The sequence below is a fragment of the Periplaneta americana genome, chromosome 14, assembly GCF_040183065.1.
Source record: "Periplaneta americana isolate PAMFEO1 chromosome 14, P.americana_PAMFEO1_priV1, whole genome shotgun sequence".
Taxonomy (NCBI): domain Eukaryota; kingdom Metazoa; phylum Arthropoda; class Insecta; order Blattodea; family Blattidae; genus Periplaneta; species Periplaneta americana.
The window spans coordinates 110,610,876-110,631,730 of NC_091130.1; the positions used below are offsets into that span (position 1 = coordinate 110,610,876).

General features: G+C 35.6%; 1 protein-coding gene across 1 annotated transcript; it reads left to right on the plus strand.

Annotated features, from left to right (window-relative positions):
* The first annotated feature begins 3,852 nt into the window (after positions 1 to 3,852).
* Positions 3,853 to 11,289, plus strand: LOC138713665 (cuticle protein 38-like). Its single transcript, XM_069845931.1, has 3 exons — positions 3,853 to 3,987; positions 7,348 to 7,749; positions 11,133 to 11,289. Exons 1-3 carry the CDS (start codon positions 3,973 to 3,975, stop codon positions 11,187 to 11,189), a joined length of 474 nt encoding a protein of 157 aa, XP_069702032.1. The 5' UTR covers positions 3,853 to 3,972; the 3' UTR covers positions 11,190 to 11,289.
* Positions 11,290 to 20,855: the final 9,566 nt, after the last annotated feature.

Here is a 20,855-nt window from a genome sequence, read left to right on the forward strand (position 1 = left end):
CAGATAGTGAAAGGTGCCTATTTTGGAGACTTTTGAGCGTTTTTATGATGCATGAAAATGTATGCTGAATGTGAGCTAAGTCATTCTTCACACTTATGTCACAGGTAACTGTTTTCGCAGTATCAATTGAGACTGCATCTTCAGAGTCCAATGCAAGGAGAACGTTGTTAATAGAGTCTATATGTTCGGCATAATATTCAACTGCTTCTAGCCATGTACCCCATCTAGTTAAAATTGGCTTTGGTGGCAATGGAATTTCAGGGTACATTTCTTTCAACACGTTAACTCTACTGGGAGCTTTGAGAAATACTTTTTTCACTGATGAAATCAACAAATCTACTTTAGGGAAATTGTCTCTGACCACTTCTGCCACACGATGAAATGCATGCGCCACACAAGTAAAATGAGTCAATTTAGGATATACAACAGATAATGCTTGTCCAGCTTTGACCATATAAGGGGCAGCATCGCTAATAAAGAATAACACATTATCGTACATAATACCCTTTGGCCACAGGATACCCATAGCTTCGTTGAACAGTTTAACTATAGTTTTGTTATTGCACTTTTCTAGAACATCACAATGTAAAAGAATTCGTTCAGAATATTGTTCACTTAACAAACCGATAACTACATTACCAACAAGTCTACCTTCTTTGTCGGGAGTCTCATCAATGGAAACCCAAATTGAACTATCTTTAATTTCATCTCTTATCTTCTGTATTGTCTCATCGTAGATGGATGGAGCATACGTCTTCCTAAGTGTTGACTCATCCGGGATTGTATGTTGAGTATATTTTTCAAGGAATTCCCTGAAGACCTTATTCTTTAGTTTGTAGAGAGGAATATCAGCAGAGATGAGAGAACGGCACAGGTCGATGTTAAACTCAGATCTTACATTCGATGTTGTTGGTTGTGTTAAAAACAATTGTCTCTGCTTGGAATTTAGTTGTTTGTTGGCCTGATGTTTACTAGTTGTAATGTGTTGTTGCACCAGGAACTTTTGTGTAGATGATACTGCACACTGACACAAATTACAAAATAATATTTTATTGTCAGTTGATAAACCATCTTCTTTAAATTCTGAAATGTAACTTGTTAGTTTTGATTTTAAATTGACTGAATGACGTACTTTTGGCATATTTACCGTCTTTATAGTATGATTTACAAAACTGAACCTATGTGTACTCTGACTGGCATTTAACTGTTGAGCTGCACAACTGAAGTCTATTAAAAATTTTAAATTAAATTAATACAGTTTTGTAACTTACTTTCCCATTGTTGATAGGACTGCTAATTTTCAAATAACTCTGATGTTAAAGGGATTACTGAACATGTGTTTAAATCTCTATTGTTGAAATGTATTTTTAAAAGTTAATGGAATTTTGTTTTGTTTTATTGTTAAACCTAATATAATATGGACTGTTTTATATGAAATATGGAAAATATATGGAAATTAACGAAAATATGTACTAAACTCTAAAATATGGAAAAATATGGAAAATAAAAGTAGGATTTTTCAACCCTACACATTGTGAAACATAAAGATAATGCAAAATATAAATTATATTAGCTTTATAAGTAAATATGTATTTACATATAAATCCTTTCCCTGGTTATTACTAATTAGTTCGAAGTTTCTACTTTTTGCAGTCATAACACGAACCTGCAGGTTTCAATTCGGCAGTGTGTTCTTATTGTGAAAACGTATTGGAAGAGAAATCTTGATTCAAACACAACGGGCATTTCGAAGAGAATTCGGTGTGCGCAATGTTCCAATCAGGCCAACAATTTCATCGATGGCAAGAAAACTGGAGACAACAGACTCGCTCCTCAGAGAGAGTGGAAAACACAGACCTCCATTGAGTCTAGATTTTGTTGATGATGTTCGACGACATTTAGTGAACTGACCAAAGAAATCATTGCGCCGATTGAGCCAGGAGAAGGTTACTCATGCCACACGGCTTGACGTAAATGTCATACTTCCATTCTTCTTCAGCGACAGCCTAATCTAAAAAAATCTGTGTTCCCCCCAGATCACCTGACCTAACTTCTCCGGACTTCTTCTTATGGGGCTAACATAAGGGCAGAGTATACAAGAATATATCGCGATCACTTACTGAACTCCGTGAGGCCATTAGGAATGAAATCAGCAACATTGACAAGGATACACGCCGGAGAACGTCACGGAATATAGTGCGACGAGTACAGTTGTGTATGGATGCAGGTGGAAAATATTTTCAACATTTACTCTGAGGAATCTCCCACAGTTACTTTGTACGAGGATCACACGGAAAGTCATGAGCAACCCATACTTATAAATCTTAATTTTTATCTTTAGACAAACATGGTACATCATCTTAATCTACAGACTTCTCTGTCACTTTTCAACATAGTGTCCATTTCTTTGCACACATTTTTCCCGCCGTTCTGAAGTTTGAAAATAACCTTGCTGTAGAAATCCGCTTCATCTTCCCGAAGATACTGACGCACTGCTTTCCGGATGTCCTCCAGCATCTCGTAGCGTTGGGCTCTCAGCTGCTCCTTTACAGAACCGAAACGGTGGTAGTCAGAGGGTGCCAAGTCGAGACTGTAAGGAGATTGCGGAAGAGTTTCCCACCCAAATGTTCTCATTTTCTCCACGGTGACACGATCGGTGTGAGGACACGCGTTATCGTGTTGCAGGATGATCATCTTTCCTGGGCGTTTCTTGCGCAATGCACGACGGGGCAGACCTTCTCGGGGGAGGAATTCCACCTCGAACCGTTAAGGGAGCCTTAGGGCGAGGGTTTGCCGAAGCACGAGTGGTACATGGACTCTGTTGGCTGTAGGGACTGGTCGTTAAGGGGTTCAGGTGGTTAGGTCGGTGTGCGTAGAGGACCGGTGGGCACGCAACTCATCCCATAGCGGGGGGTGTACAATAGACCTCAGGTCGTAGTGCGTGGGATGTTCCCTCCCTCCCTCCTAACAAGAAAAAAAATGACGTGATAAGTATATTTTCAATGCATGAATTTAGTGACACTCCCAACATAATTTTCTGGGCTAAGTCTAGTTTCTTCTAAAAGGGAATTGTGCACGTATACTAGAAAATCGCACAAAGTGTGGAGTTACCTGGTCAAATTTATATGTGGTGATCGATTATAAAATACATACTAATATTACAAGTAACATGAAACATAAATAAACACTGGAAATAGGAACATTGAAACAAGTTCAATTTAACACATAAATCATATAATTTCAATAACTTAAAATAATTAATAAGAAATACTTCGTCTATTTGGAAATAAATTATAGAACAAAGTATAGCGACTATTTGAAATGTTTAATTCTAAGTTTGCTTTGAAACAATGGGGCCGGAAACAAGATTTTGTAAAAAGAAAGCTCCTTCCTTATTATACAGTCCCATTTAAGTCTGGGAATAACTGTAAAACTACATACATAAGCCTACCTCTCGATACAATGTTGAGAATTCATTAAAAATTAATGCTAATGTACTAAAACAACACAGAATATCACATTAACAAACATCCGAGATCGTATTGACATTCAAGTCAACGTGCACGGCTGCCATGCACCTTTAAGTAGGCTATGAGCTTTTTCAGAAAAGTTTTTAATAAGAAATAATTAATCATTACAGTACAGTCTATATTATGTCAATTTATATAAAATATATAAATTTAATGTTCAAACATAATGTTTTATCACTTCCAAATAAAAGCCTGTATGTCAGTAGTCTGTAACTTGCTTCCTTATTGCACTCAACTTCTGATCTATGATGCAACGTTAGAATGTATGCACCTCTTTAGGCCAGACAGAAATTTCTTTCTTCCTCCCCTGTACATCCATTTGGGCACATCCCAAAAGGTGTCCCTACTCTTTTCACTTGTATATAACTCTCTCCAGTCGCCCTGAACATCACATACGCACTCTCTGATCCTAGCAGTCAGCAACTACCACAACACAAGAAAAATGCACTCCAGCATGGTAAGCTAAAGCTGCAATATGCAAGAAATAAGTATATTGACAATTCTAAAACACGAGTTGCCTTTATTGAAGGAAGTATTTTTCTCTTCCTGTAAAAATTAGTTCTGATTTCTAATTTTTTTAAATTCATATAATTTTGTTTTATTCTAACGTTCTCTCTCTCATACGTGAAGTATTATCAAGTTTTGTGAAGTTCACTATTGTTATTATTATTATTATTATTATTTCTCCGCAACAAAAGCGGAAAAGTCTCTCTTCCATGTACAAGAGGGATATTATTTAATGTTTATTTTGTGCTCATTCGCTATTGTCTTAAGCTACAAAGCAAGACATTATTCTTGTCCAAGAGTGAGTTTTTGCTTATGATTCCAAACGCTGTTCCCTTTTTGAATTACTATCGTTATTCCATACAAATTCGCTTTTTGTTTAACTAGTTCAGTCATCTGAGGTATTAGAATTTGTCCAAACAAAATTTCTCGTAATTAAAGAATCAGGAAGTTAAATTCCTTAATAATTATTAAATGGCCTCATCACGTTATAAATCCCCTCTAGTTAGTCATTTTATTTCTCTTGTATTCCGAGGTGAGCAACATGGAAGGTGTATGTTCGTTACACCATAATGATAATGGTGATGGTTAAGTGTGGTTGGTCAAGTGTGGGTAGAAAATAAGGAAAGACCCCTTAAAATCATCCTACACACCGTCTTTGTTTACCAAAAATCAATTTGGATTCACCAGAACACTAACACAGAAAAGAGATGTAGCCTGTTTGCAGTTTTTATAATTCACTTGGTTTCATTTCTAAAGTCGTCCTAAAATCAATTTAGTACGGATATATGAGAAGCAACTAATCAAAACGTAAATTGTCACATAAGACAACATCGACAGAAGAGAGCAAAAATGCATATTTTCCAAACTACGAGTATTTGTAGAACAAAGATGAATAAAATCTTGTTTAAATCTACGACTAAATATCTCAATTTTTTAATTATAGAAGTTATAATAGTATTTAACTTGGAAAATTTATGTTTTGATGCAGTTTGATGGACATTTAACGAATTCATGCAATTGTTACAATTTTATTTTAACAAGGAAACGTGAACATCTGCTCATTTATGTTGTGTTGGCGTTTAATTTTTGTTGTGTTGTCTGTCTGTATGAATTGTGCTGTCAGTAACGTTTTAACTTGTTATGCCGGAATTTAAATACTTATGTGGCCGGGATTTAAATTCCAGAATGCTCATTTTCAGATATTTTTACTGTGATTATGACACACACTTCCATTTCCCAATAAACGTTAAAAATAGTATAACTGTGTAAAAATGGATGGGACAGGTTGAGATTTAGAGAATTATGATTTCACAAATGTGTAGAGAACACTGCAATTTATCGAAAACACTCCAAACTCAATTTTGACCAGAGATGGACAATTTACGTTTTAATTATAGAGTATTCCAGCTTAAGGAAAAGGCTTTGGTCTTATAGGTATTGGCTAGTACACTGTTGCCGCAAGATGCCTCCGTTATAAGAAAGAGTGAGGTATTGCACCTCTAGCTCACTCTCTTCCTAACACGCACAGCGTTCTAGCAAGTTTATCGCATAAGATAGGTACGTTGAGTCCGTTCAAATGATAAAAAAAAAACTATTAGGGTCATAATGATGCCTGCAAAAAACATACATTATATTGTGTATACATTATAACTAGACTTCGGGCATTTAGGCCATTAACCAACTTTTAGACACCTCAACTAGGCTCCATAATGATCGAAAGTGGGCATTAAAATACAGTTTTAGGCACCTAAAAAGTTACTGCAATTACAAATATTAGTACCAGTATTAATAATAATAATAATAATAATAATAATAATACTGTGTTAAATATCAATATAGTTATTTTATTGTGTTAAGAAGTGCTTATAATAGGCCTACAGATTTAAGATTATGTTCAGAACACGTTTTCCGTTATTAAATGTTAAGAAGCGCTTATAATGCCAATTTAAGATTATGTGCAGCACACGTTTTCCGTTATTTCCTAAAAGTTAGAAGTGCTTATAATACAAATTTATAATTATGTACACTAGTGGCAAAAAAATCGGACTGACTCTTGTAGCTGATTTCAGAGCCTTGTTCACTCCAGAGCCACGATAGACTGGTAACTAAGACTTTCGTGGTTCGAATCCTACCTGAGAAGGAAACTTTTTTTTTTTGTTCCTTATTCAAATTTATTCCCAATACTTTTCGATTGCAGCGATATTTTACTACTTAATTAACTTATTATTCCCAGAACATGAATTTTAGCAGCTTATTTTCTAATGGCTTTCGAAATGGGCTACGTCAGCAGTCGAAACTACAACAATTTCAATAGATTACTAGCTATCTTGTGAATGCGGGCGTGGCATGCGCAGTGCCTCATTTCGGGAACTTTGATTATTCCGTCGGTTCGGTTTTTTTGCCACTACTGTACAGCACACTTTTTCCGTTATTAATTTCGCACTATAATCAAACAGGAATCTAAGTTACGTATCTAATGCCTTTGTTGTATTGCCGAGAGTTAAATTTTGTATACTTTATATAATAAGCGCAATGTACGTGTTCTAATAGTGTGAATCTTAGCCTCAACTGTACCACCCCTACTTGTCTGTTAAATTTATCAGCGGGTATGTGTGGCAAGAATGCGGGAGGCTATTCCACCTATTTAGCTGTTATCCCGTTTTTCGTAAATTAAATGTGTGGTAATTTTAATAATAATAATAATAATAATAATAATAATAGTAATAATAATAATTATTATTATTTATTTATTTAATCTGGCAGAGTTAAGGCCAGTAGGTCTTCTCTTCCGCCCAGCCAGACTCTAATTCTAATTGAATAGAATTGGTTACATAGTTATTACATTAATATCTAGACCATAAAACAATTTTAGAGGTGTAACACAATTTTAGCACATGAAATCGCTCTAGTTCTCAATGAAATTATGTTCTATGAATTAATGGAAATTAATTAATTCACAGTTCTCAAGAAAAATACTTATAAATAGTTCGTGGAACAGCCCCCATATGTTCAATGCTATTTTCTTAACGTGGAATCACAGTCTAGTATATACAGTCGCGAAGCTCAATACGTAGTAAATATGCAAACATTAGGTAGTTGCTCACCACTAGGATCGCTAATATCGCCTCATTAAAGGCAATGCAAAATAGTCCGTCACAGTCTATTGTTTCTAGCACCCTCAAAACTCAAGCTTCGTGACTGTATATAGTAGACTGTGGTGGAATCCTCTATAATCACTCCTCATATAATATTATTCTTCAGTTGTGTACTACTTAGTTTCTACAAATGACATGAGAGTTCTCTGTTCCAGATCTCAGTCCTAGCCGTAGTTCTCGCTCTGGCCGCTCAAAGCGCTCTGGGTGCGCCAGGTGTGGCCGCACCGGTAGCGTACGCTGCTGCCCCGGCTGCTGTGGCGGCCTACACCCGCGCTGTGCCGTACAACATCCCGCCCTTCGCGGCGGCTGTCAACCTGCAGACTCGCGCACTGGCCGCCCCGTTCGTCGCTCCTGCCGCCTATGCAGCTGCTCCAGTCGTGGCTCCTGCAGCATACGCCGCAGCTCCCGTAGCCGCCCCGTTTGTCGCCCCTGCTGCTTATGCTGCTGCGCCTGCCGCTTATGCAGCCCACCCTGCTGCCTATGCTCATCCTGCTGCCTATGCAGCTCACCCTGCTGCTTACGCAGCTGCTCCTGTAGGCATCGCTCCTGCGTACTCGGTACGTAATCTTCCTCCGTCATTCCCTTTTTATACAAGTGATCCGGGTTCGATTTCCAGCAGGGAAATTGAGATATAACTTCCTCACAGTCTAGTATATATAGTCGCGAAGCTCAATACGTAGTAAATATGCAAACATTAGATAGTTGCTCACCACTAGGATCGCTAATATCGCCTCATTACAGGCAATGCAAAATAGAACCGTCACAGTCTATTGTTTCTAGCACCCTCAAAACTCAAGCTTCGTGACTGTATATTGTACACTGTGACTTCCTTCCATAAGAACTGCACAAGCTAGAGAGTACATCTTGTATTGTATTTGTCCTTTGTTACCAGTACCTAAAGCGATGGCCTTTCGCTATATTTACGGTTCCAGTAGGTACATGTGAATGTCTAGTTTTGGTAAGAATTCTCATATCAATGAAGACGGACCAAGTCAATAAAAGAATCAGTTCTTAGAGTATACAGAACGAACCGTAGGTCACGTTATTAATTTGGGGGGGGGGTTAGTCTTTGAGAAATCTCGAACAGAAGAATTTAATAAAATGTTGCATTTTTTTTTTTTGCTTACCTTTCTAAAAAATCTTTGAAATGAAACTTTTAGTAGCGTATTTTAGGAAAACTATTAACTAAGTTTCCTTCTTCTTCTTCTTCTTTTTCTTCTTCAGTCCCTTCTGCTGCTAAGCGCCGGGTTCGCCTCTATCCGTCCATTTCATCCATTTTTCCCTGTCTCTTCACATTCTCTTCATCTCTACCATTTTTTTCCTTTCTGTTGGCCTATTCTTTCTATTGTATCCTCCCATTTAATCCTTGGCCTTCCTCTTCTCTTTCTTCCTTCCACTCTCATTTCCATCACCTGTTTAACCTTCCTTTCCTCTCCCATACGATGCCCAAACCATTTCAACTGCATTTCATTAATCACCTCTGTTAATGCTTTTCTCATTTTAACTTCTTCTCTTATCCTGTCATTCCTTATCCTATCTCTTCTGGTCTTTCCTACAGCTCTTCTAAGATATTTCATTTCCACTGCTGTTAATTTACTTCGATGTTTATCTAAGAGCGGTAAGCTTTCGGTACTATATTTTATTATAGGTTTAATTATTGAATTATATATCTGTATTTTTGTCTTAGTGGTTATTTCTTTTTTCCCCGAACTATTTTTGATAGTATGCTGATGTTGCTTTCTTTAACCAGTTCAGTACTTCTTGATCTACTCTTCCATCACTAATTATTATTGTTACCAAATATTTAAAACTTTCCACTCTCTCCAGGTTTTGTCCCTCACATTCAATGTTAAATTCTGTTCCCTGTATATCTTCCTTAGAGATCCACATTACTTTACTCTTGTTGACATTAATCCGCATCGCTTTTCTCATTAACTCTTTGTTCCATTCCATCAGCATGTGTTGTAGCCTTTCAGGTGTTTTAACTAAATTTCCAAATTTCTAAATTCAAGACAGCACTGAATTCTGATAATGACTGATTAAAAGAATTTCAGTTTTATCCCTTAAATTGGCAGAAATGTGATCTGAACAAATGTAAACTATTCATTCATCAGATCAATTTTAAATTGTACGGAACCGTGGTAACTCTATACAATATTATTGACTGGAATCAACAGATACGAGGAGCTCGCGTGTACCGGTACATTTTTATTAGAGCGATGGAAGAGAGAACAAGACACTATGTAGGTAGGCCTAAGTAATAAATTTAAGCACAAACAATTGCGTTTAAAGACAGCTCTGAAAATGTACTTTCTCATATGTAAGTTTACCGGTTAACTTCTTAAATCAGTCGTTCAAAGATTTCTGTAAAATACCTCATTAATATCGCAATGATAAAATATGTGTATTGTTCACATTGCGCTACTTGCTTAAAGAGGAAAGTCGTTTCTACATAATGGCTAAGTCTCGCGAGAAGTTCCATCGTATCAGGGGAATTTATTGTCAGTTTGAAAATGCAATGAACGTAAACAGATTACGTTAATTCTCTGTAGGTAAATGTAAACAGTTTGACAATCTGTAACTTAAGGGTATATGTGCGTGAACGACCACAAATATTATTAGAAAATGCAGGCTCTAAATTTCTAAAATTTTATAAGAAAATGAACTCACAATTGGACAAAAATTACAAGGCACCACAACAAGATTTATTACAACTTAAATATCTGATTAAAGTATAAAAAAGGTTACTAATAATATTTTTAAAACCAGTTTTATCAAAGTATGAAAAAAAATTCTGCAGTTACATCATTTGGTAACCATAACATTCTTATGGTCTCTCTGACATCTTTAATATTTTTCCAGCATGTAATAAACACTTATTTCTGACTACTCTTAGACATGTAGAGTTGTTTATTTTAATACAATTAATTTTTTATTTGTCCTATATAAAATATATTAAAATTTACATAATATTTTGTGACCTAATTTTTCTATTTTCAAAGAAATGGGCATTATTATGGTCTACCTTTTGCATACATACATGTTAAATCAGTATACAGAATTTAAGAATTCTATCTCTAATGGTTGTGGAGTTATGAAATAACGTGTGAAAATGTTCAAATTTTGGAAAATTTAATTTAAAGTAAAAAGTGAATCCTAAAAAATATTATTAGTAAGCTTTGTTATACTTTTATCAGATATTTAAGTTCTAATAAGTTTTGTTGTGGTGCATTGTAATTTTTGTCCAATTGTGAGTTCATTTCCTTATAAAAATTTTAGAAATTTAAAGCCTGCATTTTCTGATAATATTTGTGGTCGTTCACGTACATATACCCTTAAATATTCAATCATAAATTACAAGATCATCATGAGGTAATAATAAAGCAATGGTGGAATAAAAATAACAGGGAAAACAAAAGTACTCATGGAAGCTAGAAAATCTTCCTGGGTTGAAGTCTCAATTTTCGTTTGTCTTTGCTGAGAAGGTCTCAGCTAACTTCATTAATATAAATACGTTAAAAATATTTATCTTTTCCTTTTTATTTGTCGTTGATTAGTCTAGTTCTTGTCTATATCTAGAAATTTTCGAGATATGAAATATTTTTAGACGAATACAAAGTAAGTCTTCTGTGACGTGGGACAGTATGGGTACACCAGACTACAAAAAACAACTTAGAAATTTAAATTACAATTCAAATGAACAAACCCACCCTCGGCGCATTTCGAACACCGTCGTTGGTCACTAGTAATTCCACTAGTTGTAATTGTCTCAGCATTCAAATCCCATACGAGATTAAAATGTTCTGAAACCTCCGACATAATATGATATTACACACCAGGCATCACTGACGTTGATATGCAATTACACCGTGGAAAGGAGGAAGCAGTGTGCTGTCATCATTTATTCAATATGTAAAACAAAACTGTGTTTGTTTGACAGGTTCATCCCCCGTCCGCTGTAGCCGCAAAGGTCGCTGCTGTTCCTGCACTCGTCTAACAAGTGCCACACCAGCCCGCCCTCTCACCCGACGAACATATGATGTTAATGTTGTTCAAACACGGAAATAAAACGTTATTATTGTTGTTACAAGGTTCAAGGAACTTGTTTGTCACACACTTCCTTCTATTGGCTTCCCTCTAATATCACTCAGATCTAAATATACTCGTATGGAAATGAATAACAATGCAACAAGCTTGGAATGGATATACTATAAGGAAATAGTGGTTATTTTGGTCTTTGCTTCATATCGATCATACATTTCTCTTACTGTCTGATCGATAATGGAACAGACATGTGTCGATGTTTAGTGTTCGGAAACTTAGGTAATATCTTGCCATCTAAAGTATGACAAATTTTAGAAAATCATAAAGCATCTCGATCAATAAGCACTACAGAAATATGAGTGAAAATGGAATTAAATAGGATAGGAAACTTTAAAATTTTAATGTAACAGAGGCGCCTGTGATCACAATTGGATTTAATTAATTTAGCGTTAATTTGAACGAAGCCTAACAAGAATCGTACGTGAATTATCAATTATATTACAATTACATTATGACATTACACGGGGCTTTCCATAAGAAAGTGAAAATTATTGACTTCAAAGTAATTCAATGCACGCATATGTTTGCATTGCAATCAGTATAATTGAAATATGGATATTATAAGAACCTACGAACATATTAAAATCTGCATTTAACAATGAATTAGAGCAGAGATCTGGACATTAACACAAAGAAGAGGTCTTCAGTTCCTCAGGTTTCTAGCCTGAACAACAATGCACGATAAGAGAAAATTGAAAATATCACAAAGTATGAGAATATATTTTAATGTACCGGTAACTGGCGAAATAGATGTCGTCGGAGTGAATTCAGTATTTAATCCGAATGAAAGTTGGCTGAGCAATAATTGTATAATGATTAGAAGTAAAAAGTAGGCAGATCTAAAAACTATGGATAAATTTAGTACTTAGAAAATACTTAATTTGTTGGAAACAGAACAAGGCAAAGGCTCTCACATTGAAACTGATAACGTTTAAGATAACCAACAGTGTGTTCAAATATGAAGTGATTTAAATGGTTGGTTATAAACTACAGAAGCATGCAAATTAAATAGCTTAAGAAAGATCACACTTCGTCAGATTCAACTTGCTATGATGTTGGTAGCGAAGTTCATCTCATATTGCTTCATTTTCTTCAGTCAGATTACTTGGCATTCCCTTGCATATAATTTTGGAAACTTTAGATGTTGGTAAGTAATTTCCTCGGTGCTACCAAGATTCATTTTTATATTATACTATAAAATCCATGGCGCTACAGCCCTGAAGGGCCCAGCCCGACCAGCCGCCTGCTGGCCTCACGCCCACATGCCGAAGCAGAGGTGAACGATCATCCAACCAGAACGGAGGTATCGTGTGGTTAGCACGATGATCCCCCCAGCCGTTATAGCTGGTTTGCTAAACCGAATTTTCGCTACCTATCGTAGCTCCCCAAGTGCCTCGCGATGCTGGGTGGGCACCGGTCCCATACACTGGCCGAAATTTCATGAGAAAATTTCTTCCCCCAAGAGGACACGAACCAGCGCGCATTCCGTAACGCGAGTCCTAGGCAAGATGCCTTAGACCGCGACGCCACGGCGCGGGACATACTATACTATACTATATTACCTCTGATTGAGGTTCTGGCTGATAAGTATGTATATTATCAGACACTACATCTCACTTGACGATAGGTGTGTCAGAGGAAGAACAATTATTATTGTTTGTATGTATCTGAAGTCTGATTAGTGGAATATGTAGCTAATCGGCGATGTATGCATTAGAGGGGGAAAGGAACTGGCCACCCTATCCCATTATGTCCTGGCCTAGTTGCCTCATGAGTAGGGACCGGATTTTTTAAAAATGCATATGCGCATATGCAAATGCATATTTCGAGGATTACTGGCGTCATTGCATATTCTAAACATAACAACATATTTCGGCATATACTTATGTTTTAAGTTAAGCACAATTTCAATAGGCCTTGTCTCTAATAATTTGGCTTTGCCTGTGTTTTTGAATATCCCTTGCCAATTGCTTTCTCCCAGTCTGCGAGTAACGGGATTCTGCTTTTACCATTTACAATACAAGAAGTAGCTAGGCTACTTCGAAAGGGAGGGTAGGATTTTCTTGCATTCCTTTGCCCATCATAGCAGACAGTAGTCTCAGAGGGTTGATCTTGATAGATCTCTTCAGCTAGTGTGTTACATTTTTTCTATAAGCTTTCGTTTACGACAATGACGAAAAAAAAGTCTAGTAGTATATATTTAAAAAAAATGGATGTCGGATAATAGGATGGTGAGTCTAAATAAAGTGACCTGTTTTAAGTGCATATTGCTTTATTTTTTGTTCATATTTTCTCACTTTCTATTGCATAGTGCATGCATATTTTAAATGTTTTTAGTCCATAAAGATCCGGTCCCTACTCATGAGTGATGCCTTATTGGTGTTACTTATGAGATTCAAACCAGACTTCGAACAGTTGACTAAACAACAACTATACTATACTAGTCACCCTTAAGGGGAAGGACAGGGGTTGGGACTGCCCTCACATGTACGCCTCTTGGGTGGGCCCATTGTGCTACCCTGTATGGGATGATGTGCATGTCCTAAGATACTACCGCTATACAGATTGCCCTACGGAAAACCCCCAAACTCCCCCTAGAGCCTGTAGAATTCCTTTACCTTTGTATACAGACATCAACACGGTCCCACGAGGAGCCATAAGCTCAGGAGAGAGCCTTCGATATATAGCACTACCACCAGCCACTAATGACCACATGACACGCGGCTCTTATCCGATTCTGCATCGCTCGCAAACCCGAAATGGACGAAAGAAACGGAGATGATGATGATGATGATGAAAGAGGAAAAGTGTAGATGAAGTTGAGTGTGTTGGTAAAGGGAAACGGGAGTACCCCGAGATAAAGTCTCTATAACGTATCTTGTTCACCACAAATCCCATCATGACTTTGCCGGGAATTGAATCCTGGTTGTCTGGATAGAAGATCAGCGTGGTAGCACCTGAGCCACAGATACTCCATGCATGATATTACATTCTTGGCCAGTTTATGGACAATTACTCGTCGGTTTTCCTGAATACGTTCTTCTACGCGTTACATCTTTAGCTCGTTACAAGAAGTCGCGAAAAGTGAAACATGTGCCATATTAGGAACTATATTCCAATCGTCTTCAAGGGTACTGAGTAATGCTGTTAACAGTATTTTGGCGTATAAGTATGAATGTATAAAATATTTTTCCTCTACTTCTATCGAACACAGACTAATGTCCCTTGCACACGTGATAAACAAAATGTTGATGATTTGTGCGCTGCCCACAGAAACAAATTATTTTTCATTGTTTTAATGCAGAAATGGCAGAAAGGAAAGAATATTGAAAAAAAAAATATTCTAAATACAGGAAACATTTACTCAGGAAATGGTTTATGCTAATGTAAACTATATAATTCTTCAAAATGAATTGACTACAATTTTAAAATATTTAATTCAAGTAGTGAAAATATGGTAAGACATATATTTTATAGAACAAAATAAACGTATGGGAATTTGTCACATTGTGCTTGTGTAATTGAAAAAGTAATATTTTTATTCAACTCATTTTCTCAAATAAAATATTTTTAACATGGGGGAAAGTTTGAAAAGTGTGAGATTTTTATTTATTTTATTATTTATTTAGCTAATAATTTTAACATCTATATATATAATTTGAACTGGTAATGGAAATTACGGGAAAAAGGCTGAACGGATTTTAATAAATCATCCCTCATTTTGAAGCTTGGATCCCAAAGTTTTTCAGAAAAATAGTACTTTTCAGTGAAATATCAATTTTCCTACATTATTTTCCTATTTTCCAAAATCCATCTTTCTTCAGTTTTGAGAACTAATTGCATTTCAGCCACGGCCGACTTGATGCCGTGATTTCAGAATAAAACAAAACACACACTACAATAAACAATAGCTATTACACGAAGGCCATGACCTGCAGGATTGCTGACGTTGTTTAGAGTCCAAATTCAATTGCTTATTAAAAACTTCAAAACTTACTAAAAATAATTTACAGGTCTGATTCTGCGGTGTGTAATTTTCTGAGTACAGCTGTATATTGGATATTGAAATCTACAAAACTTAAAGTGGTTTGATGACATTATTACCATTAGAAATGAAATTTCATTACAGTTAATGCCATGATGTGACTATTTTTCATTAATTATACATATTAATGCTATACTGATGATATGAAAGTGGGATTATATAAGTAGATAATATAGAGAATGTGTTAAATTAGATCTTCATTTCTATAATTTACTGAGTGGGGCTATTATATATATATATATATATATATATATATATATAACTACAAAACTTACGTAAGATAATAATATTGTTATTAAAAATCAAATATTTTTATAGTTATTAATCAAGTGGGGTTGGGTCTATTTCATATACTTAATGGCGGTGTGGTGTAGATACTTGTATGCGTCATTCTCTTCGGTACTGGCTCGAGAGAGCGCAAAAATTACAGTTTCTAAGGAAAGACGGTAGGCCTATTACTTACTGATAAAATAAGAGGTCTACAAACTTTTGTAGTCTCTCGATCATTTCAGCAAGATCTCTTAGCAGGATAAAATGATTTTACTCTCTACATTTCAAGCTCTACATGCAGCAGCTATACCAAAATGCCATGTCTACTGTTCGAAAGCATAGCAAACCTGACTTTTACAATCCACAATGATCTGAAATAGCTATTGCTTTACTCCCACATGAAAACCCCACTGATCGCCCTGACATTGTTTGCGTTTTCGCGTTGAAACTCAAGATACATAGGATACATAGGTTCAAGGAAAAGTATTTGACATAAAAACCATTCAGAGGGAGTATGTTTCATTATTATGGAAGCAAATAACTTTCAAAATGTCTGGTATTTTTCATTGGAAGTAAATCTGAAAAAATTTTATTTAAACGTCTAATGAACTTAGTTTGCAGCATTGGCTGCACAAGCCACTAGTAAAATATAATATAAACAGAAAACCTTTAGCTCACCCCTGAAAAAGTAGAACTCGTGCTCAGGGGCGGATTCCTGAATTGAAATTAAGAGGTATATAATACAACTTGTCTTATGTATACTACGCAATAAGAATATATAAATTTAAATTTACAATTTTTAAATTTTTGAAACTTATTGTAATAGGTGTTCTAGCTGTTGACAATCGCTATTTATTGTTTTCAGTAGACTTTTCTTTCTGCCTGTCTATATTAAAACAATGAAACACAATTTGTTTCTGTGGCCAGCTCACAACTCATCAACATTTGTTTATCACACGGTTCGAAGGACATTATTCTGTGTTTGATAGAAACAGAGGAAAAAATATTTTAGAAATTCATATTTATACGCAAAAATTCTGTAAACAACACTATCCAGTTACCCTTAAATGATTTGCACTACACGAAGACTATCGAACGAGGCAATCATTCTTCTCAAACTATGCTGGAAGTATTTTATAAATCTCAGAAATATTTTGAGTACATAGTCTTATTTTAGTCAAAGGTAGGAATCGATTACTTTGTGTCACCATTATTTCGCAGCATGACAAAGAACCTGAATTATCGTGAAACGCGTGAAAGTGTGACGAGAAAGTATTCGTAGAATTCTTGAAATGTCTTTTACATACTGAGGAAAGCTACAAAAGTTTCAGTCAAGAGATGTGGCCTCAAACCTTGTTGGAATATGGTAATGTAGCGACTTTTTCTATTCTGTAGCGTCGTGATTCATGGAAAGATTAACTCAATCTTCAACATACAGGGTGATTCAGACCACCCGTAACAGTAATTTATTTCGGAAAATTGTGCATGAAAATTTTCGAGACAATATTTATAACTAAACCACATGTGAACTTTCACTTGAGCTTAATTTCATCCATCAGATCTAACAGGAAGTAGGGTCAGTGGCGTATCACTTTAAAATTTCAAATGAGAGTCGGGGTCAAATATGGTACCATTTGATAGAGCTCTTCAAAACAAACAACTTTCATAGGAAACATTTTAATTAATTCCTAATCTTTCAATGAGAAAACGTACGAAAAGCAATGGGTGATTCGGACCACACGTAAGTAATTTATTTCGGAAAGTAGTGCATGAAAATTTTCGAGAAAACATTTTTATAACTAAACCACATGTGAACTTTCATTAGAACTTGATTTCATCAATCAGCTCTAACAAGAAGTAGGGTCAGTGGCGTATCACTTTAAAATTTCAAATGAGAGTCGGGGTCAAATATGGTACCATTTGATAGAGCTCTTCAAAACAAACAACTTTCATAGGAAACATTTTAATTAATTCCTAATCTTTCAATGAGAAAACGTACGAAAAACAATGGGTGATTCGGACCACCCGTAAGTAATTTATTTCGGAAAGCAGTGAATGAAAATTTTCGAGAAAAACATTTTTATAACTAAACCACATGTGAACTTTCATTAGAACTTGATTTCATCAATCAGCTCTAACAAGAAGTAGGGTCAGTGGCGTATCACTTTAAAATTTCAAATGAGAGTCGGGGTCAAATATGGTACCATTTGATAGAGCCCTTCAAAACAAACAACTTTCATAGGAAACAATTTTAATTAATTCCTAATCTTTCAATGAGAAAACGTACGAAAAGCAATGGGTGATTCGGACCACCCGTAAGTAATTTATTTCGGAAAGTAGTGCATGAAAATTTTCGAGAAAAACATTTTTATAACTAAACCACATGTGAACTTTCATTAGAACTTGATTTCATCAATCAGCTCTAACAAGAAGTAGGGTCAGTGGCGTATCACTTTAAAATTTCAAATGAGAGTCGGGTCAAATAGGATACAACTTTATAGAGCTTTTCAAAACAAACGTTTTTATTAATTCCTACTCTACCACTCACTTGACCGCACAGAAGTATTAGGAGTCACTGACAGTGTTAGAAGAAGAGTACAGGTGTGTGCTGCTCAGAAAGGCAGATAGTTTGAAAATTTATAAAAAATTAATGGAATTATCCAGTCTTTCAGTAACATGTTAACATTAATTGTCTTGTTTACATTTTCGTCTTGTAACATTTCTCAATATTGATGACATTGTCTTTTTGTACGTTTTCTCATAGAAAGAGTAGGAATTAATAAATATGTTTCCTATGAAAGTTGTTTGTTTTGAAGACCTCTAGTAAATGGTATCCTATTTGACCCCGACTCCCATTTGAAATTTTGAAGTGATACGCCACTGACCCTACTTCCTGTTAGAGCTGATTGATAAAATCAAGCTCAAGTGAAAGTTCACATGTGGTTTAGTTAGAAATATTTTTGTCTCGAAAATTTTGATGCACTACTTTCCGAAATAAATGACTTACGGTTGGTCCGAATTAGCCATTGCTTTTCGTACGTTTTCTCATTGAAAGAGTAGGAATTGATAAAAACGTTTCCTATGAAAGTTGTTTTTTTTTTTTTTTGAAGAGCTCTATCAAATGGTACCTTATTTGACCCGATTCCCATTTGAAATTTTAAAGTGATACGCCACTGACCCTACTTCCTGTTAGAGCTGATTGATGAAATCAAGCTCAAGTGAAAGTTCACATGTGGTTTAGTTAGAAATATTTTTGTCTCGAAAATTTTGATGCACTACTTTCCGAAATAAATGACTTAGGTTGGTCCGAATTAGCCATTGCTTTTCGTACGTTTTCTCATTGAAAGAGTAGGAATTGATAAAAACGTTTCCTATGAAAGTTGTTTGTTTTGAAGAGCTCTAGCAAATGGTATCCTATTTGACCCCGACTCCCATTTGAAATTTTAAAGTGATACGCCACTGACCCTACTTCCTGTTAGAGCTGATTGATGAAATCAAGCTCAAGTGAAAGTTCACATGTGGTTTAGTTATAAATATTTTTGTTTCGAAAATTTTCACGCACAAGTTTCCGAAATAAATTACTGTTACGGTTGGTCTGAATCGCTCTATATTTATAGGTTACTAGCGCATCGTGTTTGGAACAGTTATGGAAATTTTCACTCACTCTTGCTGTATAAACAGCTTATCGATTTTTATAAGATTTCATTTTCCCCACGTCGGAATAAAGGAAATGGACGTATGTAGTCGATTAGTTCGAGCGAGTTACTTTAAACGAGGGTGGATAAATTAGTGTATTAAGACAGCAGCGAAGCACTTAAGTAGGAAGGATGTGGGAGTAGTTGAAGAAGTGGAGTCCGTGTGATGTCTAAACATTTATGTGGAGAGCATCACGTCAGATAATTTCCTCTATAATCCGAATAACAACAATATGCCTCCTTGTGGCACAACGTTACGTAAGATTAAAGAGGAAGTAGGCCTTCACCGTGTTCCGCTTATAAGTATAATAAAGAAAATAAGTAGTTATAACGTGAAAAGTACGCATTCAAATGGGTAATGGTGATGCTTTGACTTCTAAGCATCACCAGCAGCATTGCCAAAGACGTAGGCCTACTACAATAAATCTAAAATTGATTACTGGATTATACACGTGTCAACTTTTAAATACATGGTCTGTTCAAACCATAATTCGGCGAACAATTTTTCTGACTTGAATTTAAACAATGAAATGCAGTTAATAAATATACTAGGTCATTTGCAAAATTTGTATAACAAATGACGTCCATCAATTCTTACCCTTCCCATTATTGCATTTATAACGATAGAGTTATAAATTCCTAACAGTGAGTACCTAGTTTTAATACTAATGTAGTAAACTACAAAAGCATTATTTCCTTCATGTGAAATATTTCACGAGAATAAAATAAAATTCTTTATGCTCGACCATGCCGAAATGTAGTAATTATACACCTGGTAGCAGTCCTTTAATGCATGTCATTAAAGTACAGCTACTCATTAAAGTACAGGTGTTCAGCCAATGACAAGTCAGATTACAGGTGTTCAGCCAATGACAAGTCAGATTACAGGTGTTCAGCTAATGACAAGTCAGCTTTGTATCGTTATAAAACCGCAAGTATCGATTATTCTCGGATATGCAATCGAAAGAGAATTAGCGAAAAGTCACGGAGGCTGGAAATCCAATACTGTCGCAGGAGGTTATGTTCTGTTACTATAATAATTAGCGTTAATTGTAAATAATATTCAAATAAATTCAATTTGTCATCTCGCTTTTCAATGTCGAATTCAATAATCAAGGTTATATCAAGTTTAACGGGATTACATCAAGGTCAATGAAATTATTGTTCCTCGGGAAAAATCAATACTTTCGCGTCTGCGCACATCTCACAATTCACGGCCTAGAACAAGGTCACTTCCGATCTTGTCAGATACAAATAAAATGTATACATCTGAATAATTTCAAGTTAGAAATATGGTCGAGCATAAAAAGTCGCTTGCGCTTGCGCTCGTTTCATAAACATCCATACTCGCTTCTTTATTACTATCATTATAGGCTCGTTGCATAATGTACTATATAGTAACAGCTATAATGCTGTGTCCATACTAGTTAAGTTTTTAAAATGGAGCATGATTATTTCCAGATAAAGGTTTGTTTAATAATACAATTGAGAAAAAAATCAAAGAAACATTTGATATTATCAAAACTTATTCATGTATGTCTGAGTTTAT